The sequence below is a fragment of the Cystoisospora suis genome (genome assembly GCF_002600585.1).
Source record: "Cystoisospora suis strain Wien I chromosome Unknown contig_2034, whole genome shotgun sequence".
Taxonomy (NCBI): domain Eukaryota; phylum Apicomplexa; class Conoidasida; order Eucoccidiorida; family Sarcocystidae; genus Cystoisospora; species Cystoisospora suis.
In genome coordinates, this window is record NW_027154833.1 from 1 (window position 1) to 22979 (window position 22979).

Genomic DNA, 22979 nt, shown 5'->3' on the forward strand with positions numbered 1-22979 from the left:
GAGTCACAACGCAGCCGTTACACAAGACGAGTAAACAAAGATTCGCCTCAGTGCTGACGCAGACGGACGCACTTACGTGTACATGGGAGGCTTTACAGAGCTCTTTCTTCCAATGCTGTGAGTCTTCTCGCCACGCAAGATGGAATGCTAGCTTCACAACAACCTGCTGTCCTAGGGTTCACGGAGACAGAAATCTTTCACTGCCTACCTCGCGTACAGTGAACGGCTTGCTATAGCTGAAATCGCTTGAGCTCGTGAGAGTTTGCGTCGGTTTTTTTCACCGCTCAATCCCCGAGAGCTCAGCCTCTTCCCTTCTCTCAACAAGCTTGCAGCGGTTACACGTACTCTGAGAGCTACGAAGGAACAACGCAGCGCGCATCGTCAGGCGGATCGATAGATGGAGTGTCAAGCGTGTCCTCTGATTTTACGTGGGATAAGGTTGCTTAGATTCTTAGATAGATAGTTAAACGATGTGTACATGTCGCCCAAACACACTTGCAAATTTGACTTGATCGGTCCATCTCTATACTTATCTTGGTATTATCTGCCTGGCAGGATGTGAAGCTTCCAGGGAGTAATCTGTCGTTAGTAGAGAGAGAGACTAGACACAGCAGCTTTACAAAGCCCCCCCTACGGCAAGTATCAAGACTAAACTCACGTTTCCTCATAGGAACGTGGAGTGTCTTTTTATGGTATAAAGGCGAGAATGAAGACGGCGGAGTGTGGTCTATCTCCCTGGGTTGCTCCATAACAGGGGCAGCTAGGGAATGCCTATACAGACAGCTTCAAACGCCATTCATTCTTTTGCTCGGAAAAAGGGGACATTGGGATTTGACCATAGCGATTGCCTTTCCATTCAGACCTTGTAAAGTGAGGTCGACTTCTCTCGTGATTCTCCCTTGGAAACGTGCGGCGCGGCACCGGAGAGCGGTAGATACTTCTTGAAAGAGATGAAAAATCTCATCTCCTTTCCGCGAGAAACCCAAATCAAAGACTTCATGAGAGCGTCAAGGATGTGTCAGGCAAAACGAAGTAGAGTGAGAGATAAAGGTGACGCATGTCGGGGGCATTCACAATATATTCCACACGGCCAGAACCCAATCTCTCGAAGGCCGTTCATTTCAAGAGGCATGGACAAAACAAAATCAGAACACGAAAACTCATCTCAAACACCATCGGTCCTTCAATTTCTTCCAGGCTGGGGGCCCTTCAAGTCTGTTGGTTCTCAATCATCACCGAGAAGATGAATGAAGAGAGTCTCTAGACAAGAATTCACCCAGTCAGCCTCTCTCTCATCTTCCCTTTAGATCTGTCTGTCAAGCACGTCTCCATGCACGGCAAGAACAAAAAGCCATTATCTTCGGAAATGTTTACAAGAGAAAGCTCACTCTCCACAGGTTCCTTTACTCGGATTCTTATGTCACCCCGTGCGGGGCTGATATGAATGAAAACTCGAGTGTCACCGCGACGTGAAGAAAGTTTCTTCTGTTAAACCGTGTCGTTGATTTCGATCCCCTGACGTAGAATGATATTGTTAGAAAGGCTTTAACTTGAATGTATTCTTCGTTGCTATTTCTCACCCCAGCTGTCTCGTTTTCTTCTTTCTTCCAAGTAGCAAAGAAGGGCATCAACATCACCGCCTCCCTTACAGATCATGCCTAGCTCAGGCTTCTTCAACTGCGTGCCTTGTAGACGAGCCAGGGTACCTGCGCTCTCTCTTTCGGACAGCAGTTTGAATAAACGTAAACAATCCATCAACCAGGAGACAGCTTCCTGCAAAGATGATGGAGTACTCCGAGAAGGAATCACGCTGCAAACCAGACGAGCCAACCAAACAAAGTTCAAACAAGATTCGAGAAAACACCCTGCGGTAGGCCTCAAAGTACATTCACGTTCTACTCATTGTTTTCCCCCAAGCTGCGAAGATGTCAAGGAGGCAGGTTGTATGCGGCTACCGTTCCATCTCGTCCAATCTCTTCCTTTCACTTCTTTAGCATCCAAAGCACGGTGTTTTCTTCACTAAACCGTGACCCATCAAGTTTTGAGAGATGGCGAGAATGGTAACTCTGATAGGAGTCGAGTTGCGCCTTTCCTTACTCACGGCGGGGCGCCCCTGGCCCCGGAATGGCGTCGTGTTCCTTGGCATCTACAGTCATGAGCTAAGAGAAGCATGCATGTGACTTTCTTTTTACCAAGACGCAAACATACTCGACTGGAAACCGGGAGACACATCGTTCAACAATCTCCCGACCGTCTGTTCCCAGTCTTTAACTGTCATTCACCCTTCTCGCCTGTTGCGAGCGTCGCTCACCCTCCTGGTACCGAACCCTAACTAAGTAACCTCTTTGCCGTGAGAGAACAATGTTAGGATCCTAGAGAGAATGAAGAAAGAATAGATGAGCGTGGGGTGGACGTACGAAGTCTATGCTGAGGGACACTGTTCAGAAACGCTCCGAAGGCTTACTCCGTATCGATTGACGCGGCTAGACCATCGAGCAATGCGCGTATACAAAGTCACAGCAGCAACAGCATTGAGGAAGGTCGCCGCCAGCACGCATGCCGCCGCTCGCCTGGAGAAGAAAGAAAACAACAAGAGCAAGAAAACCGAAAGAGATATATCTCCACCGGTTCACCAGCCAGTCACAACACCTAAACTTCACACATGCATGCATAGAGGGTCTGGGTAGATAGAGATACACAGAGAGATACAGATATACATGGGCAAATGCTCGCAAGCTGAAGGAGATGATCGGATCATACGGCGCCTCAAGATGGAGGTGACACTTCATATCTAAGTGGAGTGTCTTCGCTGTTGTACATCCGATAAGATACCTTTTTCTTTCGGAAGGTAACAAGACTTATGAGAGACAGCTAAAAGTTCCTGTCTGTTTCTTTTTCTCGCACGAGCAGCAGCTTCTTTCAGCCAACTGAAAAACTTCTCTCGGATCTCTGTGAGCTAACAGGAGGGATGGGTCAGCTTGCCGAGATGATACCTGGAGACAAGAAATACGGGTGGGCGAGGTTCTTACTCAAGCTATGTAAAACTTCAGTTATATAAGTGCATCCATACATATTGATACCTACATGCATGCCTATATGTTCATACACACATATTCATACATTCATTCATACCCATACATATCCACACATTCACTTCCCCAATCTATAGATTTACCACATCAAATCGACTGTAGTCAACGATGTCTCCCCAGCTTCAAGACTCCTTGCACACACTTAAGAGAAAAACTTGCTTTCTATGCTATGTGAATACCTAGAAGAGATAAATAACTACAACACGACAATACATAGACACTCCTGATCAAACAGACTATCCTTACACCTCCAGCCCCATTCCGGGCACGGGTGATGTAACATACCTCAAGGCAGAGCTCTTAAGAGGCGTGGCGAAGTAAAACGCGGTAAGGCCTTGAAAGAGGTAGACAAGAGCGCTAGCCAGACCGCATGCAGCCATGACGACGAGAGTGCTCCTGAATTCCTCTTGATCGATCAGGCCTGTGTTTCAGAATAAAAAACGCCCCCCGGATTGCTTGGATTCAAAGCGTGCGAAGAGGTAGCATCATCCACCTCCTTCATGTGAGAGGACGTCACATCGATAAGAAGTTTCAAGTAGAAAGAAAATGAACCACAAACAGGAAGAACAGAACAAGAAAATCGAGTCGAATGTTAAGAATAGAAAGGGAAGAGGTAGAAAAGATGGCTGCTAGTCATGGAACTCTCTCTGTTCATCCTTTGTAGTGTGGAGGTTCATACGGAGGAAAAGAGCCAAGCGAGATACAAAACTTTGTCTCCGTCTCTTCGGTTTCTGCTAGATCGAATTTCCACTGATCAAGTGCATGCAGTCTATAGAAGAGGATGAAGAAAAGTAGAGAAAAAAAACTGTTATAAAGTCAGCATGCTATGCAGATACACAGCAGGTTGACAATGATGGCCAGACCAATGCACCGAGCACATGTACATTGATGAATTCACATAAGAGATCTCATGGACGGATGTAATTCAGAAATGTATGTATATATATACATATATGTGTACGTATATATCAGGAGCATCCATATAAAGAAAGATCTTCTTGGAAAAAACGTCTTCCGTTCCGGAATGTATTTCCTCCCGGACAGTTTAAGGACTGCCCCGTAATGGTCTTCGGTCGAGTTTGTTGAGAGTCTACAAGCATAGATCTATACGTGCATACATACATCCATGCATAGAGAGGTACATACATACATACGTATACACATGCATCTATAGATATATCATAAATTGGCACACGTATACATACCTTTCATGCCAATTCGGTGATGGAAATGAGCCTCCATCAGCACATATAGCCCCACGGCAATCTCATATCCAGACATGCAAAATGTAGTGCGGCGATCAATCTTGGCGTCGCGATCCTTAACTGAAGTAAGAAGGAACAAACAGGAATAAAGAGAAAAGAAAAGAACAAGAAAAATGAGATGGAGCGTCTGTAGATACGCGCACTTCTACACACTCGTATATATCGAGTGTCTTTTTTTTAGACCGTTACTCATGCGTTGCTCTGCACGCATATGCGCCCTTCTCGCCATTTCTTTCTTTGTTAAAGATCACCTCGGGTATAGCTTGGTTTTTGTTCACATCAGATCTTAAAGAAGGTCGTGTGCCAGTAAGAAGACAGATTGCCACGAAAGACCAGAAGGAAAGGTAAGATTCTTCTAGAGAAGAGTTCGGACTCGAGAATCTACTTCCTCCTGTATGAGAAGCTGCATGGAACCTGTACAGACAGAGGTCTGGTAATCCCTTCTGCGTATTCTGCGTGTCTAGTATAAGAGATGAAACCGCATACATCCGACCAACCCTGACAATATACATAGAGAAATCTAAGTCTTTTTATGCTTCTGTATACATATCGTGATAATTCAGTATTGCAGAGTTGGGTACATAGATATGTGTATACGTACATATAGCTAGCTCCTTACATATAGATGTATATATAGCCCCTAGATAGTTCTTCGACATCCCATGCCTTTCGTCAGCAGCCCTCATTCAGGCAGCAGGTACAAAGGAGGTTTAGCCGCTAATGATAGAAGTACTTACGTGCTAGAAGATCATCTGAATTATGTTGGCCCGCGAATCGAAAAAGAAGAAATATGCACGGTAGAGCAACCAGAAGGACATTTTCGGAGGCTTGCATGCACATCATCCATATGTGAAGTGGAACTTTCAACCTGAGAGAAAAAACGCACGGACAAACCGCAGAACTCCGTGGAGACCGGTGTATGTACAAACTCGAAAAGGAGTACGGAAATGCATACACAAGGCTATCAGTTGTAGAGAGGACGTACCCACATAAACCTATCTATATATGTATCTGGACGTAGGATATCTAGTTAGGCACTGACAGATATGAATTCGTCCGTTTCTGTGAAAGGAGAACAGTGGACCATGGAATCAAAGAGAGACTTCAGCTCATATACAAACAACGGGGGGACGGAGCTGTCGGTTGTGCTCCCCGATCTCGATTGTGAGGAAGCGTGGCCGAAGTCATACGAATGGCAATCTGAAGACACAGGCCTTTTTCAAGAACTCCCTTTTTACCGATAAGTTAATCCGAAAAGAACGGAGGCCACAATGATAGACGCGACAAGGCCGACGGCAAGTGTCACTATGGTATGTCTTTGCCTGCGCAGAATTTCATCTTTGTAAAGAAGAGGGAGTTCTTCTTCTTCTTGGGGCAGATCTTCATTTTGGTCACCATCCCCTTCACCGCCACCTTCGTTTCGAGAGACTCCCCGGCTTGGTAAGATGAGAGGTTTAGAAATCTCAGCCTCGGCATCGGCTTGAGAGGCTTCTCCGTCGGCCATTTCATCTCTTCCTTGAGGTCTCCAGCCGAAGAACGCCATCTTGTCTACGGCAGAGGTATCTTATTTTCCTTTGTGGAACCGGCAAATAAGAAACAGACTGAAGATTCCTCAGTCGTTTGGTACAACTGGGTAGTACGAAATGTCTCGGAGAAAAGAGAAAAGCTAGCTGTGAAGAACCTGAAAGATTCTGACCACCAGGCAGTGACGCGTGACGAAGACAAAAAACAATTTACAAAAAGAAAAGAATCAAGGCATAGAAATCCATGCCAAGTAGGAGTCGTATTGCGGATGGAGAAGCCTTCTTTTCATGCTGAGAGAAAATTCAAGGTGACCGGAACAGACGGACACTGTGTGCTCTTTGTTTGCACGGCTTACTCCATCGTAGTCTTCCCCAGTTAGGGAAGCGTTGAGAAACGACAAATGAAAAAAAAGAAGAGAAGAGAAGAAACACAGAAAGATAGAGACTCGCCGTTCCGTATTCGAACAAGGCGTCCAACAGTCATCAAAGTCCGGACCAGTCTCTCCCGAAAGTGTGTGTCTAGATCGTGAAGACAAGCAGACTTTGTGCTCGATGTCTTTCAAAGAAACATACTTAGATGCTTTCTTCTTCACTCTCTCTGCACTGTACCGTCTACGGAAAAGGTTGAAGGAGACTTGGACAGCTCCTACTCTTACCAGCCAATGAAAGACCTCACCCAGCTCACCAGTGCCTCTCTCTCTCGGCACCTGGGGACCTCACTACCTACGACAGATCGATCAGCCAACCCGCCGATCAGACTACGCCGACTGGCGAGTTACGGGAGGCTGTTCCAGAAGTCTGCGACAAGGTAAGAAGTTTAGCATTCATTGCCAGCAGAAAGAAGATACAAATGTGCAAAAACAAAGTCCTCTGGGCGATTCAAGGTCAGCAAAGAACAGGAGCCGTGCTTCATTCGAAGCCGAATCAAGAAGAACGGTTGCTCCAAGCGGCAGCTAGCAGTAGAAACGAAGTTGCTTTCTCACTAACACTCTTCCCTGGCTGGCATCTTATTTCAGGACATCTCATTTGTTTTTTTTTCATCTGTGGTAAGGAGGCTTTTTCTTTGTAGTTTGTTTTAGAAGAAGGTGAGTGGCCTTAAGGTGTCTCCGATCGGCACGCCCAGGCTTGGTTCTGTGGAACGACGGACGTGTCGGCAACTGAGCCGTAGCGGCAACAATGACGTTTCTTCTCTCTTGGACGTACAGACGACAACGGGAAGTGCCACCACCTCAGTGATTCTCGGGCATTCTTTTTGGGGGCTTAGTTGAAAGCTAGCCCAGAGAAAGGTTAACACAAACGCGTGAATTGAGATGTTTGCAGGGAATAGTCGCTTGCTTGATATCGGTCTTATGAGCATACGTCCTCCCGGCCTTTTTGTGAAAGAAGAGGCTTTCATTGCCAGGCTAATTGTTCAGCCGCACCCCGATACACAACCTATCTACGCCCCAACTTGAGAGAGATTCGATCTTCGATCACGAGAAGACAAAAGACATACGACGGGGGTTCCTAGGACTCCTTATAGATTCTATAAGCTCAAGTCCCTTTAAGTAAACTCATGATTCAATGGATCTTCTACTGGGAGCGAGCCATAAAAACGTCTACGCATCTTTACAGATGTAAGACCGCGACAGGAGAGTTATGACCATCCCTGAGCTTTAGTTTCGTCGTAACAGTCTTTGAAGGCTGCCTAAGTGACGCAACCAAACCTTAGCACAGCTGAGGTTTCTCGAATGAACTCAACCCTAGGCCCCGTCTTTTCTTTCCACATGCTCCTTGGTAGAGCTCCATGACCTGGCGATCACCGATCAAGTCTGAGACAAGAACCGTAGATTGTAACAAATACTGAGAGGTCCTTCATTATTCAGCTTATGGCCTAGCATCGGCCCTGATGACAGCATAGAGGGACATACGCTTTTCTTCCTTCTTCAGAATTTGCGGGTGTTTGTATGGATGTATATCTACTGCGGCTGTCTTCTCAGTCTAAGATCAATCATAAGACTGAGACATCGTGTTTCTCTTTCTTCCTCTCTCTCTTTTCAGCATTACGCATCATGGGAACGGACACTCGCTTCTCACCCGGAGAACTTACACTTCTATGTATGGAGGACAGACATCTACCTATCCATGAGATTTCTCTGTCCCCTTGTCTTCTTCCGAGGACTATACTCCCGCCTCAACACATTTCTCCCCTCATTCTGTCTATGTGAACGCCACACGTAGGAAGAAAGATAGGTAGAAATTCATTAGCCTTTCGTTGATTTATCAAGATATGATTTCCTATTGGCTGCAGAGTGACTTCGTAGCCTCACAATCTTGTTCGTAAGGCTGCGAAAGAGGAATAGCTCTACATTTCTCTTCTTAGATCTCATAGAACAACAGAAAGCGCAGCAGAGTGTGGTAAGGTGTAGGCCTGAGAGTGCCAGACACGCAGACGCTTAACCCATCCCTAGAGGCTAAGATCTCACTCAGTTAAACCGGCTTTCACGAGCAACACACCTTTCCCCCCACTTCACTCTTGAGGAGTAGTAGCAGATAATGTAAAGAATAAGAAGATAGCGAAATCGTAGAGAAAAGACAGAGAAATAGAGAGAAGAGGGACGAGAAGGTAGCTTATCATTCCATTCCTGGAAGGCCTGAATGGCTTAGGACTTCTGGTGGATCTCTCTTTACTTTGATTCTCTTCGTCGTCACCTTATTCTCGACCGAATAAAGAAGCTAGCTAACCAGACCGACGTTTTCTTCTATTCCACTGACAATCTCAGTTCCCTTCTGGGGGTTTGTGACTGCTGAGCCGCGACGAGAAGTCCACCGGGCCTTTTGCTTGTCTTTATTTCATTATCGTTATCAGATAAACCTTCTCCTGCTTGGTATGACAGGTAACATTCCTTATAGCTATGCTTGGCTTGAAAAAGAAGCCGCTTGAGAAGATTCAACCTCAACTTCTTCTCTACTTGTTGAGTTAAATGCCCATATGTGAAGAAATCATTCGAATAAACAAGCTGCTTTATAGTATGTGCGATAGAAGTGTTGAGTGATCTCATCGAATCGGCTCATGGGGTGTACATACACTTTCCCCCTCCTAAGCAACAACTATGGCAGTATGTCCCGGCCTCCTCTAAAAAAGATACCTCTATTGGTGGTTTCTTTTCTTTTCTATTGAGGGAATTTCGCTGCTAAAAGAAAAGGCCCTGTGATCTCTCGAAGAGATAAGAAACAGTATCTCTCTCCTCTATGTGTGTATGTCGGAAGAACTCTATCAGATCCATCTATTTACCTCTCTACGTCTCGATGAGAATGAAAAGTGTCATGATCGTAGTCCTCCAAGGAAATCCATCAGTCCCGCTATGGTGTTTGAAGGATGCTCGTCGTCGACAGAAGATAAAGAGCTAGAAAGCAAACAAAACCTGAGAAACTGATCAACAGACACGGTGTCTACTATCCGTATACATATACATGTCTTGAGAGAGAAATCACTCACAAGCAAGAGTCGCGACGAGAAAGAGATTTTCCTTACGGCCCCGAATCCCACTCCAACCGACACTCTCGACTACCTCCTAGCTATCTAGCTAGCTATCATCTAGGCATCCTTACTCTACAGAAACAAAAACGAAAAGAAGGCGAAGACAACTGTCGTAAGATAAGTGTCTGTGCACCTCGGAAAACTATCATGTCTGTGCTTAAGGCAGAGCGATTGTGGCGGAGAAGACAGATTAGTCTCCTGGCAAGAAAAGAATCGAATCTATCGATAGACCATACACACTGTGAAACATATCAGAAGAACTCCTCTACTATCTTCTCCGCTCTCATCTCTTGTTCCCTTGAAGAAAGCAAGACTCGGAGAGACAAAGGAAGTCTTCTACGTTGGGATTCTTCGCTTTTTTCCACCAAAAGAAAAGCGAGTGGAGGGAAAGAAAAGAGAAAGACGTTCTTTCTCAAAGCAAGTGGAACAAACACTTGTACTGAAAGTAACCTTCCTACAGACGTCCTTAACCTCTACCCGTAAAGACAGAAAAGCGGTCAACATGCAAGAGCACGAACGCGCGCGCCTAGCTTCACACCCTCTGTACATAGATATACATGCAATCATATACATGCACATGCAGATAGATAAATAGATACTTGAACAGAGGGAAAGAAAAAGAAAGAACGAAAGATGGAACAAGAGAGAGAGACAAGAAAGAAGGAAAGAATAGTCTCTTTTTGTATATCTTCTCGCTTTCTTTTCATGACCCATAGCCGGCAACCATACCTCATTGTATGTTCACCTCTATATACATAATGAGACAGTACGATGACCTATGAGTGTCTATACACCTGGAGTTAGTCCTTGTTGGTCTTTCCCTCTTTGAGTTTCTTAGCGGTTGACGCGAGACTTCCGAACACTTCGTCAGGGACCTCTTCCTGAAGATCGATTCCTAGCTCTTCAGAAGGTAAAGACGATTTCTGTGCACTTGAAGAATCTTGATCTCGACTTCTTTTGTTTGAAGCCGAAGAAGAAGAAGCTAAGAAATCTTCGAGACGATTCTTAAGAAATTCTTCTCCTACTTGCTTCTCATCCAAGTAATACCCAAGACCCTGCGCTCCAAGCTGATACAGGTAACCGGCCTTTGCTCCCTAAGAGACAAAGAAAAGACGAGACAAGAAAAAGAAGAGACACAGACAAGCTCTTAGCTACTCAATCGCCCTCTCATCTTTCATTCGCGCAGGTGGGAGACCCAAGAAGAACGAGAAAAGAAAAGATAAAAAGAAGAAAAGGCAAGCTGTCTTTGATCGCCTCCCTCAACCTAACTCACAAGAAGACAAAGCACCTTCTACTCCTACTCCTACTGCTCTTCTAATTCAAAGGCCTACCACAGCATGTCTACGTTACTAAGGCTGAGAAGAAGAAGAAGGAGAATGAATGATCTTCTTCTTCTTCATGAGTATTCGATTGAAAGGATAAGCAGCAGGATAAGTATCGACGCAGGGATTGTGGGGTGGATAGATAGAGATATAAAGAGACAGTAACGACCTACACAGATAAGAAGAGAGAAACGAAAAAAGAGAGAGAGAAACTCCACATGCAGATAGTCAAGCAAGAGCGGTAGAATTCCATCTCTCTTCAATCAGTCGACTCAGCGACTTCTCATATAAGCCGCTGCTCCATGCTAAGAGAGGTCCTTCAGATTCTGTCCTTTCTACCACGATTTCTATATCGACTATAGAAGACGGTAGAAAAGGAAAAACAAGACGCTTGACTATGAAAAGGGACCATCTGGCTTAGAGAAGAAATGTATTGTATTGTACCAAAGAATAGACATGAGTCGATCGAGAGCGAAGGAAGAAGGGCATAGGAGATGAGACATTCATTCTGAAACAGATAGAGTATTGGAGTGTATGTACACCTGATCATTCAAAAGCTGACCTGGAAAGATCGAGCAGGTATATGGTAAGAGGCTTCTTCGGGTAACGATGAGAGAATCCGTGCACGCGCTCTCATGTCTTGAACCTGAGAATAGAACCATTAAATCTCTTCTTTCGTATATTCGTATCTTGCTTTCCATACAATACACGTAGACTGTATATACACCTGTACAGATATGTATGTAGACTACCCCATAGATCTATCGACGACGTGGGGAGACGATCTAGGTGTGTGTACATGAGATACACAGGTGTAAGAAGAGAACAAGAGAGAACGAGAGACGTACACTGGAGTTAGGAGTCGACTTGAGATCACACAACTTCTCTCCCTAAGATACAGGCTTAGACGACATCTATCTATCTATCTATAGCTATCTATGTCTGTATGTATGTATCATCTGTACCATATACGATAGCATGTCTATAGCTAGGTGTACGTGAGCTATATATAGATACACATACATAGATGTACGTATACAAGCCTATACCTGTAAGTGGAATTCCAAAGAAATCTCTAGTCAGCAAGAAAGAAAGAAAGACGACAAAGAGAGAGATTCAGTCAGTCATGGCAATTCACGTTTCCACGAGCACATCTTCCTGATACACTACAACTACTCCGACTCTCCTCAGACTCTCCCAAGCAATGCGACTATTAGACCGCCTTACTATACACAGCCATACATACATATTCACACATAGACATACATACATACATGCATATCTATGTATCCGTCTTCATATGCCTTCATACATCTGCATGTGCATATCCTTGTTTTTTCTTTTTAGAAGTAGACCTCTTACAGACACGAGTCTATACCATAGACACGTCTGTATGCAGGTATCTCATTGTATCTACTCAATCTATGAGAAGGAGAAGACCTCTCTACATCTATCTAAGAAGAAGAAGAGAGAGAGAGAGAGAATGGAGGGCCTCCTTACCTTCCTGAATTCTTCTTCAGCTTGAGCTAATTCTGCGTCATCCAATTCTTTCTTCTTCTTTAGATACAATTGTTCCTCTAGAGCTTTCTCCTTGAGTTCTACTCTTTTCTTTTCTTCTTCTTCTTCCTTTAGCGCCTTCTCAGCCGCAGCTAAAGGATCAGCAGGAGTTCCCCCTTCCGATGGATTTGTATGGTCAAACCCTGCCTGCTGTTGGTCTAGTAGAGCAAGGTCGTTATGGTGGACTTGGCTATACTGCGCTTGGACGTTCCTCTTCACTCGAAGCATATCCTTGAAGGTATCTTCATTCCCATGAGACACTTCGAACTCCTTCCATATCTACAAAGCAAGAAAGAAAAAAAGAAAGAATAGGTGGAGGAAAGGAAACATAAGCTTTTCGTATAGTAAAGAAAAAGACAGATAGAGATAGATAGATGCAGATACACAGATATATGCAACTATACAAGGATATACACATTCATACATACATACATGCACAATCATACATACTCCATATTCATACATACATATTCATAGATACATACATACATATACACACATACATACACACTCATACATTCATGTGAAAACGATGAGACGTGGAGAAAGACAGTCGTAGGAATCTACCTTGTAGAGAAGAAGAAAAAGAAAAAGAGAGAACATATTGACGTTTCACATAGAGTGAGAGATACGTCTACCTCTATATCTACCAAATCTCTTGCAATCTCTCTCTTGCGTGGAAGGTCGACTGGGTCAAAAAGAAAGTAGCTGTCTCACTATCTCGAGTGTTCCCGTAGACAAAAGCACACGAAGAAGAGAAGAGCTAGATTTCTAATGTTCTCTATGTATCTACGCTCTTCTTCGAGTCGCACGAAGTAGAAGAGAAGAAAAAGAGACGAACCAAACCCCCGTCCCAGGGACGGACATGTAGTTCGCAGGCATGTTCCTCATGCATGCCTTTAGCTGAAGATCGATTCTTCCTTATATCGTGTCTACAGCGATAAACATGCTAAAGACAGAAAAGGATACATCCTCTAATCTTCTCCATGTATGTACGCACCTAGCTATCTAGCTCTCTGCCATGTATCTCCACCCCTGTCTTTACTCTATCGATCTATCCTTCTTCAATGTATCTTCAATCTATCTTTATTCTACCTCTATAAGCATACACACACAGCCTACGCCTCTCAACATCCAGAAGAAGAAAAGAAAGAAACCAAAAGAGTGAGAAAGAAAGAAAGAGTGAGAAAGAAAGAAAGAAAGCTGTTTTACCTTCCAGAATTCTGGGTCGTGAGCGGGATCACAGAATTGCGAGCAATGCACAAAGATCGCTCGAGACCGATCGATCTCTCCTAAGCCTCTCTCCACCGCCGCATATCTCAAACACATATCTCGCACCTGCAAACAACGAGATAGATAGATAGATTAAAGATAGATTAAAGATAGATTAAAGATAGATTAAAGATAGATAGATTAAAGATAGATAGCGAGTGAAGAAAGAGAAAGAATGGGAGAGAGGTTCTTTCGTGTCATTTTCTTTTATTTCAGCTGAAGAGATGAAGGGTATACTCATGAGGTATGAAAGAAAGAAAGAAAGAGGACTTTTAATCATCCCCCCTATCATGGCCCTAGTACTAAAAGAAACACATGCACCATGCGGCTCTCTACACTCGCCTCTTCTTCTTCTCTTCTTTTTCTTTTCTGCGTTACTTCTTCTTCTCCATACTAGAGAAGAAATGCAAAGATAAACAGGAGACGGAGAAATAATTTCTCAAGAAAACCGACCTTTCCATAGAGACTTTGAAAGAGAGAAAGACAGAAGAGAGACAGAGAAAGAAAAGAAAGACAGGAGAGAATGCGTCAAACAGACAAACAAAAGAGAAAGCCGAAAGCTCTTCTGTCGACCTCTCTTATCTCCATCTCCCTCATTATCTCTCTTCTGATCTACCTATCTATCTTTAGTCTATCTATCTATCTATCTTTAATCTACCTATCTGTCTATCTATCTTTATTCTACCTATTTATCCACCTTTAGTCTACCTATCTATCTCTCCTTGATCTCTCTATCTATCTATCTATCTCTCTATCACTTTCTGTTCTTTTCTTTCATTTCTCTTCTTCTCCTTTCTCTCCTCTTTCTTGTTTTCTTCTTTCTGTTTTCCTTACATGTTTCTCTGGTAAGCTTTCTATCGCCTCTTCGTAGATTTTCCTCGTCCGAGCCACCCCCAGCAATTCTGTCGTCTGCGCAAAAAGCGAAAGAAGAAAAGAAGAGAAGAATCGAAAGAGAAAGAAATCTACTGAAGCGTCTTCAAAGGTAGGAAGAAATCTACTGTTCCGAAATCCCCCCTGCCTTCTCGTTAGCCTCCTGTAGAGATATAAACATACATTCATCTATCTATCTATATCTATTTATATATATGTATACATACATCCATATCTATATGTAAACACCTCTATATACATGTAGGCATAAGTTGAGTCGTCTGTATGTACTTCTGATGCAAAAGTAGGAAAGTCGTTGCTATTCTTCTTCTTATTCTTCTTATTGAGTCCTAGAAACTTGTGACTATTACAGATGTGCTTTTTCTTTCCTCTTTCCCTCTCAGTTGATCAGACAAAGGGGCCAAACTTCCCTTTCTTTCTTCTTGCTACGTGTGAAGTGTGGATTTCGCCTGTCTGGAAAAGTTTGAAGTGTCTCGATATCTCTCACCGAACTCACTCATCGATGACACACTCTACTACCATAGCCCTGGCTCAGGTGTATATACACATACATAGACACATATTCATACATACATACATAGCGAGAGAGACGTGTGTATGGATCTATAGTAGGATATATGGTAACCCTTTCTGACATCCCAGATCTAAGTGAAAATGCAAATAGGAAGAAAAAACAACAAGAAGAAGAAGATTTCTTCCTCCAATAGATCGCATGAACTTCCTCTCTCTGTATTCATCTCTGTCTCTCTCTATATGATCTATATTCATCTATCTATCTATCTATATATGTATGTCTATGTATTCTAGATGTATGACATGTCGAATGCACTGTACATCCACCTCCCTCTCTCCTTCTTCCTCTTTTTTCTCAAGTTGAATGGAGAGAAACCCAAGAAGAAGAGAAGATTTCCTTTTCTTTAACTCCTGATGGAGAAGACCCAGAAGAAGATGAAAAGAAGAAGAATAGAAAGATGAAGAAGGAAAAGTTTGACGGTAATGATGAGAAGTCTTCTTCCTTACCCTCGCAATATAGATATAATACATCTCAAGTTTCTCAGACTCAAGTACCGCACTCGTAGCGGCGTGATAGATCGTAAGTGCATGCTTAGCTAAACCGAATTCCTCCTCGAGCTTGGCATAAAGAAGAAACAATCTCTTAGCAAATTGAGAAGGGACAGAAGACGTCGCCTGCTGAAAGAGCTCTCGAGCTCTCTCTAGCTTCTGTTGTTTATAGCGAGAGACGAACTTGGTGAGATACATCAGCCAAAGGTCATTCAGGTGAGGCCAACAGAACGCTGCAATGCCTCTCTCATACACCTTAAAAGACTCCTCAAAGAAACGATGCTCCTAACAAGAAGATAGAAAGAAAGAGTGAGAAAGAAAGAGATAAGAAAGAGATAAGAAAGAAAGAGGGGAGAAAGAAAGAAAGAAAGAAAAGAAAGAGGCGCACGAATGACGTCTATCCTACATGTACATCACAGAGATTTAGACGAGGGAAGAAAGAAGGCGAAAAAGAAAGAAAAACGTCCTCCTAAGAGAAAGAGAAAGAGAAGTCATAACAGAAGAAAGCTTTCCTCTTCTTTTTCTTTCGTGCTGTTGAGTGCAAATCATAACCTCTAACGAAAGAGAGATAGAGACGAGACGCAATAGAGAAAAGATGAGGTGTAGATACACCTAACTAGTACCCGATAGAAAGGTATCTTGTTCCTACGCCGAAGACAATATCACATCATATAAAGAAAGACACACGTATGTATCTACACACACAGATGAGAGTCCCTATGTACAAAGTGTACAGATTTTTCTTAGTAGTATATCTGTATGTACATATACAGACATATACATGTACAGAGACACGCAGAGACAACATACTCCGTCATTTAGACCATCTGTCTTCTGCACGTGGGTCGGTCTCTATGTACTATGTATATCTACGCAAGATCTCAGTAGAGCAGCAACCCTCTTATCTTATCTACATCTCTATAGACTCCCCATGGAGATATCCGTCTATAAGGCGAATGAGAATGAAGGAGCAGTCTACCTCAAGAAAGTGAGCGTAGTTGATAACAAGCTGAGGAGTGATGACTTTGAGCTGAAACATCTTGTCGTAACATGCGCGAACTGTCTCCATCGAACCAAACATCTCCTCCTATACACAAAGAAAGAAAGAGATAAGAAAGAAAACGAGAGAGACAGGTAAGAAGAGAAAGAGAGAGAACGTGTGTATTCCATGAAAGGGGGTGAAGAAGACGAACATCACATGATATGAGACGGTGGGAGATTTGTGATGTAAATTTGGAGAAAGTACCACTGCCAGACGAAGAAGAAGATAGAAGGACGTATACACACATAGACACCACACATATCCATACATACGCACATATATAGACACATATGTATACACATCCATACATATCCATCCACATATATATATGTATGTATACAGAGTTGAGAGCCAGCGTGGGATGGCAACTCCTACCCGTTCACTGCTACTGGTGCTTGTGATGATCAACGGAAAAGCAGGTGGACGAGCAGGACGAGGAGGAGGAGGAGAGCCACAGCACAAAAGACTTTGCTGCCATGCAGCCTCTCTCTCTCACTCGATCTCGTCCTACAGGCACCCCACCCTCATCTTCATTCCCCAATATACACAACTACGCGTAGATAGGGACATCTCCATGGATCTATATGGAGAGAATAGATCCACCACGTATGTCACGAGTGACAAGATGAAGATTAGCACAGAGAGAAAGAATTCCGTCAAATCGTTCATGGAGAGATGCTACGGTCTACGCGCCCCTCAATTAGCCGATCAATACAAAGGGAGGCTAAATCATTCTCATGTGTCTATGAACATGCATGTTAAATCCCTATCTCTTCACAGCGACAAGATCACGTGACAATCCTGTCTATCTATCTACCTTCACTCTCTCTATCTATCTATCTACCCATCTTTGACCTATCTATACATATGTGTAAGAAACTGATCGGCCTTATCTCTAACTGTCTGAATGAATCTCTATATGTATCCGCACATTCTTCTTCCCATCTTCTATCAAGCTCCGTATAAGCATACACATATGCATATATACGATCCATATACACACACCCATACGCCATATACATCTACCTATCTCTCTAGATAGATATACATGCATAAAGCATCACAGTAGGTCCACATCTTTCTTTCTCTCTGTACGTAGAATGGCATCATCTATGCGTGTAGGCTTACCACATCGGCTACTAGACTCCAGAGCTTCACACTTCGGAAGAGCCTTGCTTGTGCCGAATTCGGAGGAGCATCTCGAGGCTTGTTTATAGATCGCCGAACAAGCTGAAGAGCTCTGTCCCATGCTTGATGGCGTAGCTCCATCTCTACAGCTTCACACCATATCGATGCTAAATCATCCACATTCCTAAAGGGGGACTTGGTCGCTTTCTCGAATATAAGCCGAGCATTATCTAGATCTCCATGCGCTTCATAGTATCGAGCAAACGCAATCCATAAAACACTTGGACGGCCAACAGCCTGCTCGGGATCCACTGTAGCTACAGCCTCACTAAATGTCTCAACGACCTACATGGAAAAAAAGAAAGAAAGAGTGAGAAAGAAAGAAAGAAAGAACATACATGATAGAGACGGCCAGATACGTGAGTAAAAACGGTCATAGAGTTAGGATAGATAGATAGATTGATTGAAGATAGGTAGACTAAAGATAGATAGATAGATAGATAGACAGGTAGAGAAAAAACAGATAGGCTAAAGATAGGTAGGTTGATTGAATTGAGCTCACACGTAAGAGAGGAAAAGCCTACATGACAGTACCGTACATGTATCTGTCTATCTCTATACATCGGACTAATCGCCTCGATAGTGCAGAGGTGAAAGAGAAGAACCGGCAGAGGTAGATACATCTATCCGTCTGTCTATCTCTCTCTCTCTTAATTCTCCATGAGAGACTAGCAAAGAGAAGAAGAGAACAGAAACGACGAGATGTCTTCTTACATAAAGTAGAAAGACAAGAGAGAGAAAGCAGTGTCTTACCTTCTTGGAGTCGCCTTTGAAGAGATCGACTCTAGCTAGCCATTCATGGACATTATGAGGGTTCTGTCGAAGTTTACAACTCGAGACAAGAATCGATCTTCTCTCTGTGAGATATTCTAGGCGACTCATCCAGAATTCGATTTCTTCTTCTCTTTCTTTCTTCTTCATTTTGTTCTTCTTTTTCTCTTCTTCTTTCTGGTCCCCGTTCTGATCTAGACTATTCTTATTCTTGCCGTTCTTCTTCTTTCTTCTCTTGCTCTTCATCTTCTCTTCCTCTTCTTCTTCCTCCTCTTCTTCCTTTCTCTGTATCAAGCTGGTAAGGTGGGTCTCTTCAAAGCTCACGTAGGCATCATAAACCAAAGCTAAATCTTGCACTGTCTTTACAGCCGTCACACCTTCTTCATAGATATCTCTCGCTTTCTCTAGTTCGCCTAGACGTATGAAATAAGAAGCTAAAGAACACCAAAGACGCCCCACTTCGTCGCTAAAACGAGAGATTCCTGATCGAAGAATCGCTTCTGGACGCAAGCTCTTAATTTCTCGTGGATGAAGAGAAATTAAATCGCAGAGATCCATCCAAAGCTGATGCTTCGTCTTCTTTGTTGGGAAGGTCTCATCGTTCAAGACTTCGGCTAATAGACGGGCAGCTTCGTCATAATAGCCTACAGAGGGAGATTGGAGATAAGTAATGTACTCCTCAACCTTCTCCGGTAAGAGCATCAGGCATCGACGATAGACGCGAATCGTTGTCTCGACAACCCCTGTGTCCTAAGGGTGTACATACACCAGGAAAAGAGAAGAAAAGGAGAAGAGAAAGTTGAAGGAAAAAAAGAAAAAGATAGAGACGACCAAGAAGACTGAAGGAGTTTGACAAGACAGAAACATGAAATAGATAGATAGGCGAAGAAAGCTTGGAGAAAGGCAGAGAGAGAAATAAAGAAGAAACCGCTCGGGTGTACATACATGGAGAGAGAGAAAGAGAGATCGCGATTGAGAAAAAGATAGATAGACAGATAGCAGTTGAGAGTTTGAGGAGCAAGAAGAAGAGGAGACACAAAGAAGACGTAGAGGAGCAAGAAGGAGCCTCGTGAAAAGAAGATGTAATCGATGAATGAAGTTCCAAAAAAGAAGGAAAACGAAGAAGAGAAGATTAAAGAAAGAAAGAAAGAAAGAAAGAAAGAAAGAAAGAAAGAAAGAAAGAAAGAAAGAAAGAAAGAAAGAAAGAAAGAAGCCTCCTTCTCGGTACCGGAGTATATGAACAAGTTGTATACGACATAGAGACTGCTTGTCGGCTGTATGTACACCTGAAGAGAAACGTGAAACCTTCTATCGCCTCTAATCGCGTCCCTCGCATGCACACCAACAGGCCTATCTACTGTATGCTACAGAGAAGAAACAAATACACACATATCAGTCGATACGAAGATACATCGATATAGATAGATCTATCCACCCCTAATACATCGACACCACCTTCATCGTCTGCCTAGATTCACTTCAATACAAACCAACAGATAAACTTCTGAGTGTAAAAATGAACGTCTATATACAAGACACACATACGTCTCAGTCAAGAAGGATCTGCATCTGTATCTACACAGATGTGTATCAATACAGATATATATATACTCATATGCACAGATACATATATAGGTATTGGCATATCGTATGAGACAGATATGAAGAGCCTCGAAGAGCCTTCTATTTTATCTCTCTTTATTCGAAATCTGTCCCTCTGTCTTCAGATGATCTACCTTCACTCCACCTTCAACTTACTTATCTCTATCTATCTTTCATCTACTACCTTCAATCTAGCTTTATGTCTCTCTGATCTATCTTCGATCTGCCTCCCCTAGAGATCTCCGAACTCCCTCTCTTATCTCTCCTAGCCTCTTTCCTTTCTTTCTGTCTGTTTGTTTACTCTTCTGTGTCTTCTTTTCTTTCTTCTTCTGCTTTACCCGTGCCTCTCTTTCTGTCTCTCTTTCTCGTACCTTAACGAATTGGAGATAAGGTTCCCATATAAGATCATGCTGGGTAATAGGCAGATTTTGGAGAGCCTGATCAAACATTCTCCTGGTCTTTGTAATGCGCCTCTGTGTCTTGAGGAAGTTTAGCAGAAGCAGCCAAATCTTGGGCATGCGGTTGAGGTGAACGAGAGCTCTTTCAAAGACTATATTTACCTCTTCATATCTCTTGTCATGATCTACAGGATTGAGGTCTTTCACCGTCGCTATTCTTTCTTGCAGGTATCGATACCACAACTTATAACTCCGAGGAACACCTCGCAATGCTCTCTCATACAAAACAAATCTAAGAGAAAAAGAAAGAAAGAAAGAAAGGGAGAAGATGAATGAAAGAAGAGAAGAGAAAGAGATCAGAAAGAAAGGGAGGAAGAGAGAAAGAGATGAAAGAAAGAAAGAAAAGGCGATAGAAGGTATCATGAAGGAGTTGAGGAGACTGAGAAAAAAGACGAAGAAGAGAAGAAGGAGAAAAGAAGGTGCTTTTCTCTTCACTCATCGGAGAGGAGGAGGTTATGGAGACTTCAAAAGGAAGAAGAAAAAGAAGAAGATAGAAGGATAGAAAAGAATCTGTCACTTGTAGAGATGCATGACTATTGAATGGAATCTCTTATCATATCTCTCCATAAAAAGCTCTTAGGAAAAAGGAAAGAGAGAAAGAGACAGAAAGCTGAAGAAAGGAGAAGAAGATAGAGATGCTGAAAAGAAAAGGAGGAAAAATGCGAGCTGCAAGCCGTCCTATCTGTAAGATGAAGAGAAAAGAAGAAGAGTCTATTACCAGGTATACGAAGTCCACCACGTCGTGAGGTGTACATACACTCGATGCTTTGTCCGACTTTAGCAGAGTCCCTGCCTATCATTCCAGGAGACGAGAAAAGAAGTAGAAAGAATAAGAAAGAGAGAAAGGAAAGAAATTCAAGAAACGAAGGAGAAAAAGAAAGTTGAAAGAAAAGGAAAGAGAAAGAAGGCAACAGTAGAAGGGAGGAAGAAAAGACAGGGGAAGAAGCACACAGACATTTCGAGAGAGAAGAGAACCATCTGGAGTGAATGAAGAGGACAGAAGGAGACAAGAGAGAAAGAAGAAAAGAAAGAAAAAGAAAAAGAGAGTGAGGCAAAAGAAAAAGAGAGAAAGAAGAAAAAAGAGGAGGAAGAAGAAGAGATCTTTGGCACCTTACCTTGTAGATGGGGGAGCGGCTTTCTTTGAAAGGAGATAGGCACACCACACTTTCACTTGATAAGGATTTCTCTGAAGCTCCTCTTCATAAACAAAGTCTGTATCGTTACTCACAAATCCTCTTAATGGCGACGAGACGTCTTCTTCCTCTTCCTCTTCACTCTCCTTGTTCTCTCCTCTTCTTCTACGTACTCTCTTTCTTCTCAGTTCACCTTCCCTATTTTTATTCCCTCCATTTGAATAAAGAGAAGAAGAAGAAGAAGAGGAAGAAGAAGAAGAGGAATCATCCCTCACGTGAGGGAACGATGGAACACCAGGCGGCATCTTTCTTCTTCTTCTCGTCCCTCGACTTCTTTCTCTCTCTTTCTTCTCTGTCTCTCTCTTCTGTGTATCTATGTATGTACTTATGTACCTATTTACCTATTTCTCTTTTCTCCTATCTGCGGAATGTAAACAAGAAGAGAGGACAAACCTGTGGCCTCTGAAGAAAGAAAAGAACGGAGTGACTGTGTATATACCGATCCGATCTAAATTTACTCTTCTTCTTTTCTTCTCAACTTCTTCTCTTCGTTCCCGCGCATGTCTTCTTCCTCCTTCTCTTTTCCTTCTCTTGACTCATCTCTCTTCTACACGTCCACGCGCTCCTCTCACTTCTTTATCTTCTTTTCCTCTTTCGCGCTTCTTAAACTGCTCTTCTCTCTTCTCCTTTCTGACTAAATCTATACTTTCAGCTTCTTCGCCTGACTTGCAGAGAGAATGGAGGAAGAGATACAAAGGGACAACGACTTGACGCGAGGCAGAGAAAGAGAGAGACCTGCTTCTTGACTGTTTCTCCGTAAAGCGCAAGAGAAAGGAAAGAGAAGTCTCTTTCCGAGGATAAGATGAAAGAGAAGAAGAGAAATAGAGAGAGACACAGACAAAAGAAAGAAGAAAAAAAAAAAAGATGATGATGGTGATGACGCACAGTTAGGAGAGAAAGAAACAGGAAGAAGGACAGACGGTGGAACGACCAGGGAGGGAGTGATTCGGGAGAAAACACGGAGAGCAGAGAGAAAGAAAAAGGGAGAGAACAACTTTACTTCAAGAGATGAGAAGGAGCAAGAGGAGATCCAGCAGCAGAAGAACGCGAGGGAAATCTCTCTCAAGCTTCTCAAAAGAAGAGAGGGACTTCTTCTTGTCCCTTGTCATTTCTTCTTTCTCTCTTTCTGTCTAGTAGAGGAAAGAAAGAAAGAAAGAGATAAGAAAGAGGTAAAGAAAGGAAGTATTTGATGTGTCGTGTCACGCATGCGGTGTCTCTCTG

The 22979-nt window shown here is 43.1% G+C and overlaps 3 protein-coding genes across 3 annotated transcripts; all 3 read right to left on the reverse strand.

Annotated features, from left to right (window-relative positions):
- Nucleotides 1–981: 981 nt before the first annotated feature.
- Nucleotides 982–2046, reverse strand: CSUI_004386 (uncharacterized protein). Its single transcript, XM_068064577.1, has one exon. It carries the CDS (start codon nt 1886–1888, stop codon nt 1664–1666), a length of 225 nt encoding a protein of 74 aa, XP_067923442.1. The 5' UTR covers nt 1889–2046; the 3' UTR covers nt 982–1663.
- A 6030-nt stretch (nt 2047–8076) lies between these two features.
- Nucleotides 8077–8535, reverse strand: CSUI_004387 (uncharacterized protein; the record flags this gene model as incomplete). The annotated part of the gene is made up of 1 exon (XM_068064578.1): nt 8077–8535. A coding segment is annotated over one exon (144 nt), but the record flags the coding sequence as incomplete, so codon positions are not given.
- Nucleotides 8536–9828: 1293 nt separating this feature from the next.
- On the reverse strand, nt 9829–22945 carry CSUI_004388 (xpa binding protein 2 family protein; the record flags this gene model as incomplete). The annotated part of the gene is made up of 11 exons (XM_068064579.1): nt 21681–22945; nt 20479–20797; nt 18488–19255; nt 17675–18019; nt 16484–16591; nt 15463–15789; nt 14386–14460; nt 13492–13617; nt 12223–12558; nt 11285–11386; nt 9829–10494 (listed from the first exon to the last, which is right to left on the reverse strand). Coding segments are annotated over exons 1-9 (2727 nt in total), but the record flags the coding sequence as incomplete, so codon positions are not given.
- Between the last annotated feature and the right edge of the window lie 34 nt (nt 22946–22979).

Coding starts and splice junctions, on each gene's coding strand:
- CSUI_004386 (XM_068064577.1), bottom strand. CDS start 1,888: ATGTACTTTGAGGCCTACCGCAGGGTGTTTTCTCGAATCTTGTTTGAA.